This window comes from Bos taurus, chromosome 10 (assembly GCF_002263795.3).
Source record: "Bos taurus isolate L1 Dominette 01449 registration number 42190680 breed Hereford chromosome 10, ARS-UCD2.0, whole genome shotgun sequence".
Taxonomy (NCBI): Eukaryota; Metazoa; Chordata; class Mammalia; order Artiodactyla; family Bovidae; genus Bos; species Bos taurus.
In genome coordinates, this window is record NC_037337.1 from 4234879 (window position 1) to 4245858 (window position 10980).

Here is a 10980-nt window from a genome sequence, read left to right on the forward strand (position 1 = left end):
ATGAACATCTGCTATTATATTACATCATACCAAGCATGGTTCTGCCTTTAGCTTTCTTTACTGAGTCATGGAGTTGGAAATGCAGGGACCATCTCTCCACAGCCATGAAATGACTAGGGAAAGCCCCAAGGACATGGATTACAGATATGACACGTATGTGTGGAACCACAGGTGAGCCCCCCATAGAGCAGAGAGCATCTTCCACCTTCTTAAACATTAGCAATTCAGCTGGAGAGCAGCTGGCAGCTGAATTTCCCTTTCTGTGCCTTTTCTGTTAGTAATGCATCTTCGGAGAAGGCAATGGCAACCCACTCCAGTACTGCTGCTGCTGCTGCTAAGTCGCTTCAGTCATGTCCGACTCTGTGTGACCCCATAGACGGCAGCCCACCAGTCTCCCCCGTCCCTGGGATTCTCAAGGCAAGAACACTGGAGTGGGTTGCCATTTCCTTCTCCAATGTCTAAGAGTGAAAAGTGAAAGTGAAGTCGCTCAGTCGTGTCCGACTCTCAGAGACCCCATGGACTGTAGCCCACCAGGCTCCTCCGTCCATGGGATTTTCCAGGCAAGAGTACTGGAGTGGGGTGCCATTGCCTTCTCCGCACTCCAGTACTCTTGCCACGACTGAAGCGACTTAGCAGCAGCAGCAATGCATCTTCTGTAGTTTGCTGAATGTAAAACAAATCCTCTGAACAACTGAAGAACCCAGTCATCCCTACTGACCTCATTCCAGACCTGAGAAGCAGGTAGAGATGAGGAGTAAACTCATTGATATTTTCAGGAGGAAGATTAAGTTGGGATCCTTCCCAGCTCTAGCTGGGAAATATTTTGTTTGTGATGTATATCAGGGGGGAATTATTTGGCTTCTGTTACACGAAGGGGGCTTCCCTGGTGGCTCAGAGTTTAAAGAATCTACCTGCAATCCAAGAAATGCAGGAGACACAGGTTTAATCCTTGGGTCAGAAAGATACCCTGGAGGAGGGCGTGGCAACCCACTCCCGTAGACTTGCCTGGAGAATCCCATGGACTGAGGAGCCTGGCGGGCTACAGTCCATAGGGTCGCACAGAGTCAGACACAACTGAAGCAACTGAGCATGGACGCACATGAAGGAGCATCTAATAAAACCAAAGAAAGCAGTATGATGTGAACCTTGGTGATAGGTCATTAGAAAAGCAGAGGAGAGGAATTAAAACCTTGACTTCCTACCAAGTCTTTCCCGTTATCCTCTTTCAGGGCTGTACGCCTGCCAGGGCTTTCTCCGTGCAAAGACCACGTCTTTCTGGAGCCCAACCATGGCCCACCCACACAGATGGGACAAGAGAATGGACTGGAAAGTGGATTTTACCCAGCTCTGTCCCAGCTTGTCAATCAGTCAACCATGGAACTTTACTTACTCTTACATGGAGATAAGATTGCCAATGCCTTCCTAGAGTCTCTTTCCCTTGAATATAAGCCCCTCAGACACTGCAGGCTCTATTTCTTGCCTCTTTCTTGCTGCCCAAATCACCTTGTTTGACATCAGATTAGCTTAATGCTTATGCAATAAATCTCTCCAAGTAACCAGATGAGGCACGAGGTGATTAAGCACCAAATTATTGGTACGAGGAGACAGTTAAAGAGCAATGGGGGACTTTCCTGGTGGTTGAGTAGCTAAGACTTCGTGCATTGACCCGGATTTGATCTGTAGCCTGGGAACCAGATAGATCCCATGTGTCACAACTAAGCCCCCACGTGCTGCAACTAAAAAAAAAAAAAAAAAATCCCATATGCTATAATTAAAAAACGCACACACCACGGCAAAGACTGAAGATCCTGCAGGCTGCAACTAAGACCCAGCACAGCCAGATAAAGAAATATTTTTTTAAAAAGAACAATGGGAATGTTCAAGAAGCTTCCCATGCAAGGCCCACTTTGCTACTTGTTGGAGACACAACTCAAGCCTCTGTCAGCATCGTGCATATAAAAAAGCCAGGTGAGGTCAAAGGTTTTGACCTGAAGTTGTCAGCTGACTAATCTCAGACAAAAGTCTGACTAAGGGAAAGATATTTTAATGTTCATACTATGTCTGCCTTGTTCTGGGAAAGCATGCATGGATCTGTACTCATTTAGGGCAGAGTTTCTCCCCTTCGGGTCTATTCGCATTTTTGGCCTGATAACCCTGTGTTGTGGAGGGCCATCGTGTGCACTGTAGGAAGTGTGGCTACTAGAGTTCACAAATTTAAACACTGTGTTCCCAAACATGAATTTCAGACAGCAGCAAATTGCTTCAGTACATGTACACCCCATGCAATATAAACAGCATCCCTGGCCTCCATCCTTTGGGTAGCAGTAGCATCGCCACTATCCAACCCCAAGTTGTGACAACCAAAAATATCACCAGACGTTGTCAAATGTCCCCCGGGGATGCAAAACTGCCCCTGCTTAAGAACCACCGAGTCAAGATGACACATCAGAAAGCTACAAATCTTAACCTCTTTACCTTAGCTCCCAGAAAATCGCTGCGTCTGATAAAATATCAGCAAAAGAATTAGTCACATGAGACATTCCTCAGCACGTCTTACTTAAGTAACCATTTTGAAAACATTACTTAGTCTGCTTTTTAATGTCCCTTGGGATCAACTCCTTTTGGGTTTTCATAACAGGTAGATTTTTGGCGGCTGTCTTTCAGAATTAGCAGGCTCACTTTGATCAGATAATGCAAATTAGGAAATCTACCATATTTCCCTTTTCCTTAACTGCTAGGAAGCTTAGAGGCAAATGTAATGTTCAGTTGCAGAAACCATCAAAGCTCATGTGGCTAAGTATTTTCTTCTTTTAAACAAACATCAACATAGTGGTTTTTATATGCCACATATATTTTAAATGCTCTACAAATACTAGCTTCCTGAAATCATTCTGTCATTGCAACAACCCTACGGGTAAGTACTATTATTATCCTCCCATTTCAGGTAATAGAGCTTCACTGGTGGCTCAGACAGTAAAGCGTCCGCCTGGAATGTGGGAGACCCAGGTTGGATCCCTGGGTTGGGAAGATCCCCTGGGGAAGGAGATGGAAACCCACTCTGGTATTCTTGCCTGGAAAATCCCATGGACAGAGGAGCCTGGTAGGCTACAGTCCATGGGGTCGGTAATAAACTGAGGTCATTTCTTTTTAAATGTCTATGAATTATTTCCTTCTCATCATCCTCGTTTTATAAGGAAGTACCTTCAGACTCTGTTTGTAAGTCATGGGGCAAGAGTTGCTGTATCACACACCTACACCACTGCAGGTCCTCTCGGTCTCCCATCTCCTGTTCCAACTGCCCCTACAGCAACCAGTTCCCAGGATTTGCAGGTGTACTGCTCAGAGCCCAGCCCCGTGTCCAGGCCACACATCTCCCAGCTCCCATCCCTGACTTCCCTGTTCACACAGAGGTACGGGGCACAAGGGATCTTGCTCCAGAGCCCAGAAGTGTACAGCTCATATCTGCAGAGGAATTGACATCCTGTGGTCAAAGCATTGCCAAATGGGAGATGGAAACTGTTGATAAATTCATCCTCTTTTCCTCATTCCAAAAAGACTGTCCTGAGATGCAGCTTTGCACAGGCTGGTTCTTTAAGACAGAGCAAGCAGGAACACTGAGTGGAAACCAGCTCAGTTACACCTGCTCCAGTTCCTCTTTCTCCTTCCCTGCCTTCCTCCGGTGCCTCTCAGGTCTCTCATTTCTGCTCCTTGGCACTGTACCGCCTAACAAAGCAGCAGCAACATATCATTGTCTGGCTCTGCTTTCTAAGGAACCTCTCTCCGACTCTCTGCGACGCTATGGACCATGGCCTGACAGGCTCCTCTGTCCATGGGATTCTCCAGGCAAAAGTACTGGAGTGGGTTGCCATTTCCTTCTCCTCTAAGGAATGAATCAGACCCAGATAAATACCAGTTCAGTCGCTCAGTCGTGTCCAACTCTTTGCAACCCCATGAATCGCAGCACACCAGGCCTCCCTGTCCATCACCAACTCCCGGAGTTCACCCAAACTCATGTCCATCAAGTCAGTGATGCCATCCAGCCATCTCATCCTCTGTCGTCCCCTTCTCCTCCTGCCTCCAATTCCTCCCAGCATCAGGGGCTTTTCCAATGAGTCAACTCTTCACATGAGGTGGCCAAAGTATTGGAGTTTCAGCTTCAGCATCAGTCCTTCCAATGAATACCCAGGACTGGTCTCCTTTAGGATGGACTGGTTGGGTCCCCTTGCAGTCCAAGGGACTCATAAGAGTCTTCTCCAGCACCATAGTTCAAAAGCATCAATTCTTCATTGCTAACAATTATAAATAAAATCACACTGAATGGAAGTTTACCAAATTATTTCCATTAACTTCAGTCAGTAAATATTTCTTGTGATCCAACTGGAATGCAATCGAGGAACAACTATCCCCTTGTTGCTATTCAGCCGCTCAGTTGTGTCCGACGCTTTGTGACCCCATGGACTGTAGCCTGCCAGGCTCCTCTGTCCACAGGATTCTCCATGCAAGAATACTGGAGTGGGGTGCCATTTCCCCCTCTAGGGGCTCTTCCCGACCAGGGATCAAATCCGAGTCTCCTGAACTGGCAGGCGAGTTCTTTACCACTGAGCCAACAAGGAAGCCCACAACTAACCCTAGCAGCACTTTAAGGGCCAATGACATCATTTTTAAAGCTGAAGAAACCAAGATCCAGAGAGGGAAGGAGACTGCTCAAGATCACACACCCTGTTAGTGGCATGTGAATATAATACTAACATTTATTTAGTGCCTACAATGTTAAATTTCCATATAAATAACTTCAGTCTGTGCTCAAAAATTACATAATTAATCTTACTGTTCCCATTGTATGCACAAGAAACAGGGGGTCAGAAAAAGTGAAGTGAAATGTTTAAAGTCACAATGGCAGCAAATGGAAGAATGAGGTGTGAACTCCGCAGGCGTAGTTCTTTCCCCAACTGCTTCCTAGAGTTTGGCTGTGGGCTCTGGCTGTCCTGGGGGCCTGGCAGAAAACCATGGAGGAAGACAGACTTTCAACTGAAGTCCTAGCCCTACTACTTAATAACTCTGTGACCTTAAGTTACTTCGTTTTTCTGAGCCTTGATTTTAAATTCAGAAAATGGAGATCACAACATCCACTCAGAGTAAATCTGTGAAAAGGAAATGAGATGACATATGTAAATCTCCCACCGAAGTGCCTGTACACACTAAGTGCTTAATAAATGTGAGCCAGGATCAGTTCTCTGGAATCAGAGATGCCTCCCAAACACAACATTAGCTTCTCTTTTGTAGGTGCTTCTTAGGCGACACCCATGGTGCTAAGCATCTCCTACAGAAGAAATCACTTCTAACCATCCCAGCCTCACTGAGGGAAGGAAGATGAAAGGGAATGTTTGTCAGTCATGTTCGCCCTTGTTGAACTCTGGTCTCTCTGTGTAGCAGTTTTAAAACCAATTTATGGATTAGTTTTGTCCTAAGCAAGAATACTGTGAAGTATGAGGTTGGATGTGCTAGCTATATTTTTTTATGCACATCAGAACATAGATACCCTTCATTAAAATTAAAAGGTGTTGTTATTTAAAATATCAAGAAAAAAATATGAGATAGAACAAGACTGGCAAAAGATTGATCACTGTTGAAACTAGATTACGAGGACATGAGACTATACCATTCTCTCTTTAATTTTAGGCAGCTTTGAAAATTTCAAAATAAAACAGCTTTAAAAATAAGATAAAACATAGCTATCAAACCTGGGGTGGAGGAGAGGAATGTTCTTTCAGTTCAGTTCAGTCGCTCAGTTGAGTCCGACTCTTTGCGACCCCATGGACTATACAGCACGCCAGGCCTCCCTGTCCATCACCAACTCCCGGAGTTTACTCAAACTCACGTCCATTGAGTCGGCCATGCCATTCAACGATCTCATCCTCTGTCGTCCCCTTCTCCTCACCTTCAATCTTTCCTAGCATCAGGGTCTTTTCAAATGAGTCACCTCTTTGCATCAGGTGGCCAAAGTATTGGAGTTTCAGCTTCAGCATCAGTCCTTCCAAAGAAATCCCAGGACTGGTCTCCTTTAGAATGGACTGGTTGGATTTCCTTGCAGTCCAAGGGACTCTCAAGAGTCTTCTCCAACACCACAGTTCAAAAGCATCAATTCTTCGGCGCTCAGCTTTCTTTATAGTCCTACTCTCACATCCATACATGACTACTGGAAAAACCATAGCTTTGACTAGATAGACCTTTGTTGGCAAAGTGATGTCTCTGCTTTTTAATATGCTGTCTAGGTTGGTTACAACTTTTCTTTTACTGAGACCTGAAAGCATGTCCCATTCCCCAGAGGAGGAATTGTCACACCTTGGTAAACAGTAGCCCAAGAGACCCATGAGAAGGTCATATCACAGGGACATTCAGGATTCATTATATTTCATGGGCTGCATCCTCTGTGCTTAGAACAACTAGTCACACAGGTAAATGCCTGATTAAAGTTTGCTGAATCAATGAATGAATGAGTATCTCACCACTTAGCCTCTCTGTGACTTTCAGTTCTGTCTCCTTGGATACCCTAAACTGGTAACTCTCCCTAGAAATTTTCTTTGAAGTTTTCACTTCAGAATGATTAGTACTGTAAAAGCAGGCATAATCTGAGGAGTCCCTGCTGTTTTTCTTTTACTGCTATACCATTTGGCTTCCATTACTGTGAAAAAATACCTAGAAAGCTTCCACAAACTTCCACAATCACATCTGCTTGGCCCCAGAGGCTTTTTGTTAAATGTACTGTCTATATTACTTGGCTCATACTAGTTTATATGTATTTCATCAAAGAATCTCTTACCATCTGCTAATAAGAATAAGCTTGATAACCCTTTGTCCCAAGTGGCTTGTTTGGTATTAGTCTGGAAAAGGAGGAAGGGGTGAGGTAATCCCAGGAGGCCAAAGTGACTCAATGTGCTTCCAGACTCTTACCAACAGGCTCACCGTGTCTGCTCTAAGCTACACCCTACTCACACCTTTAGCCAAGTGAACCCTGCCCACACTCCACAGATACACCTCTGAAATATTCTGGGATCAGAGGCTGGTACCAAATTAGATATCTCAATTAAAGGTTAAATATACCAGAAGTCTAAATCTATCTGGGAGGATAGAAAGGCCTTGGCAGTATTACTTTTTGTGTATATAATTAGTAATTCTAAAAGACACTCATCCTGTGCAACTTTATTATGCAAAGCAATTAGTATTATGCAAAATACTGATTCAAATCATAGCATGATTTTTTTTTTGTCCTTTTGCTGGAAGATATGAGCTAAATTTCTATTAAATATTCATCTACCTTTTGAATCACCTGATGTATTCAGTTTAACTCTTTTGGATATAGCAACAATAAAAGAAATTATGTGACTAACTTAAAGATCCGAAATAGCAGAAACAAGTTTTTTCAAGTCTGGGAAATTAGAGCAGCCATTCTACTTTGCTGCCACAAAATACAAATACAGAAATTAGGTTTCTACTCTCAAAGCCTTTTTTCTGGAAATAGCTTTCTTTCTTGCTTATAGAATGAGAACCAGCCACCACAGCATTTTTATGGGTCTTTTTTCAGAAATGAAGTGGCTCAAGAATGGTTAGAGAAGGAAGTGGATGCAGGGCTGGTGGCTCAGCAACCTCTAATTAGAGAAGCCCCACGTGATGCAGTCTATACTTAGACCACCCAAGACAAAACTGTCCACCTGTTTCACATCTTGTTGCGTAAACCAAACCCGAAGTATTTTTCCAAGGAAGTGATCAGCAGGTAACCGTCAGTTTAAAAATTCTCCATGGAGAAATAGTATAAATGGCCCAAAGAAGAGATGAAAAGATGCTCAATCTCACTTACATTGAAGAAATTAAAATTAGTGTACTTTCTCACCTCTTTGTTGGTCTACTGAAATAGCCTTCTAACTGCTCGCCATCTTGCAAACGAAGCAATTGTCTAAAAGTAAAAATCATGTCCGTCCACTGCTAGAAACCTGGCTTCTGAGTTCACTTATTAAATATATTTAACCATAAATTACACCATTCTTTAACCTAAATTGTATCAATCTGAAACTTTTTACATTTACAATATCAGAAATCTTTTCATGTTAGCACATAGATCTGTCTTCTTAGCTGCTGGGTAGTATTCCACAGGTTCCCTTAGCTATTCTCTAATTAATACACAGCTAAATTGTTAACGATTTTTTTGCTGTTACAAATAAGGCTGAAATGAACATCGTGTATGTGCCTTCTTGCCACACAAGAGTGTTTGTCTAAGGAATGAAACTCCAGTACTTTGGCCACCTCATGAGAAGAGTTGACTCATTGGAAAAGACTCTGATGCTGGGAAGGATTGGGGGAAGGAGGAGAAGGGGACGACAGAGGATGAGATGGCTGGATGGCATCACTGACTCGATGGACGTGAGTCTCAGTGAACTCCGGGTGTTGGTGATGGACAGGGAGGCCTGGGGTGCTGCGATTCATGGGGTAGCTAAGAGTCGGACATGACTGAGCGACTGATCTGATCTGATCTGAAGAAGTAATTTCTTAAAAAATAGCCACTGCCAAGTTGCCTTCCCAAGCAGCTGTGAGGACACCCCACCAGCGGAGTGTGAGAGGCCTACGAACCAACTTTGCTGACATTTGCTTCTAGACTCTCTGAACTGTTCCACTATCTATTCCTGTGACTTGTACCATCTTTAATTCTGGGAAATTCTTGTCTTTAATTATCTTTTTTTTTTTGGCCATGTGGGCATGTGGGATCTTAGTTCCCAGACCAGGGATTGAACCCAGGCCCTTGGCAGTGAGAGGAAGAAGTCTTAACTACTGAGCCGCCAGGGAAGTCCCTTTAATTTTCTCTTTAAATACTGTATCCCTCCCTCTTCTCCTTTTTCTCCTGTGAATAGTGGAACTTCTGAATCTACACTTTGTTTCTTCATTTTCCTTTCAGACTTCCCATCTCCTCCACCTTTACACCCTCCTAGGGGGAATGTCTTGACCCCAATCGTTCAATTCACACATGCCCTCTTCCATACCTCCATCAGCCGTGGGTCGCACCCTCTGAAGCAGCGCTTCTTCTAGGCGCCACCCCAGATGCCGGGCAGCGAAGGCGGGGGCGCAGGCGCAGCTGGTGTCCACCCTGGGGCCCAACCATCTCCGCAGTCCTGGCCTCGCTTGGCAGCCATGGGGCCATCGAGGCAGCTCCTGCACTCCCGTGATCGTGGGTGCCGCGGGCTCCGGCAAGTGTACCCTGGCACTGCTCATTACCAAACACTTCCAGCTGAAGACCTTCTCCAGTGGGCATGTGATCCGAGACAACATGTGAAGGGACACAGAAATCAGGGTGCTGGCCAAGACCTTCATGGACCAGGGGAAGCTCATCCCGGACAACCTCATTATTCGGCTGTTGCTCCAGAAGCTGAAAAATGCCATCCAGTATAACTGGCTGTTATGTGGTTTCCCCAGGACACTTGCACAGGCTGAAGCCCTGGACAGAGTCCATCAGGTACACTCGGTGATGAACCTGAATGTACCATTTGAGGTCATTGGCATCGCCTCGAGGCTCGCTGGGTTCATCCAGCCAGTGGCCGCGTCTATAACCTCAGATTTAACCCTCCCAAAGTGGTCGGTGTGGACGATGTGACTGGAAAGCCTCTCATTCAGCCTGTAGACAATAAATCTGAGACACTTAGCAAAAGAATGAAGGTTTACCAAGACCAAACGAAACCGGTCCTGGAATATTATCAGAAAAAGGGAGTATTGGAAACATTTTCTGGAACAGAAACCAGTAAGATCTGGCCCTGTATGCAGGCTTTCCTGCAAACCAAAGTCCCACTGAGACACCCAAAAACTCAGTTACTCCAGGAGGAAAAATCCTTGTGATCAGTAAGATGAACAGAACTATTCCTTCTTTCACAAGAAGGTCCTCGTTCTAAGACTCCACCATGTACGAATTCTTTGAAAATTATATTAGTTTTATTTCTGTGGATTTTATTCTGGACATAAAGGATATGCCAAATGAGTCTGATAATAAGAATTGTCTTTTAAAATTGTCTAGTGTGTTTTATCCAGCTGTCTTCTATGGGTGTGCAATTCAAAAACATCAGAGATGTCTAAACTTTAAAAAATTCTTTTAGACCAAAAGTAAAAGAGCAATTGGTAGTAATCTAACTTTTGTTTAGTAATAATAAATGACTGGTAAGGTTTTATATTTTTCCAGAAAAGTAAAAAATTAAAATACTAATTTGGAGAAAATTTTTCATCAGAAGCTTTTGCATAGCCAGATGCCCAAAAAAAGGGAAAAAAAAAAGACATTTCTAACATGGAGGACATGATTTTGTGAGATGCTATCTCTATAAAATTCCAGATAAAAATAACTGAATGCAGAATGCAAATTTACTGCTGACTTTAAGAAATCTATAAAGTGGCCACATGAGCTACATTAATTTTGTTGATAAACATACCTTCCATTTCCTCAGAACTTTCTATTTTTTATTAAAAAAAATCAACATTTAGGTAAATATTATTTAGATAGAACTTGTTTTCTTTTGAAAATACATGTTTACTGAGAGATATAACTTATGTTAGAGATTGACATTAGAAGTTCTTGTATAAGCACCAAAATTGAATAAATTTTCTTTAATGGAAAATGTAATTGACATTTTTTCAGATGTTAAGAAATGTGTGTTTGAGGAGACTTCCCTGGCAGTCCAGGAGTTAAGATTCCACACTTCCTCTGCAGGGGGCACAGGTTCCATCCCCGGTTGAAGAACTAAGATCCCACATCCCACATGCTGTGTGGCCAGGAAAAAAAAAAAGTGTTTTAGGATCTTCTTGCCAGTTCTCCTTTTGATCAATATGCCTTGGTGAGTAACACATTAAAGTATTAAAAAAACAAAGAAGAATAAAAAAACTCATGCCGTTATGTAAAATACAAATAGTGTATAATTAAGAAACAAAAATAGATCAAGCATGCCTGGTGGGAAA

General features: G+C 43.4%; 1 protein-coding gene and 1 pseudogene across 1 annotated transcript in view; one reads left to right on the forward strand and one right to left on the reverse strand.

Annotated features, from left to right (window-relative positions):
- Positions 1-9140, reverse strand: part of CCDC112 (coiled-coil domain containing 112) — a 136550-nt gene extending 127410 nt beyond the window's left edge. The window contains exon 1 of the mRNA XM_059890318.1: positions 9030-9140. Coding sequence (XP_059746301.1) covers positions 9030-9035 — 6 coding nt within the window. The 5' untranslated portion in view covers positions 9036-9140. The remainder of the gene's footprint in view (positions 1-9029) is intronic.
- Positions 9074-9876, forward strand: LOC787551 (GTP:AMP phosphotransferase AK3, mitochondrial-like; annotated as a pseudogene).
- The last annotated feature ends 1104 nt before the right edge of the window (positions 9877-10980 follow it).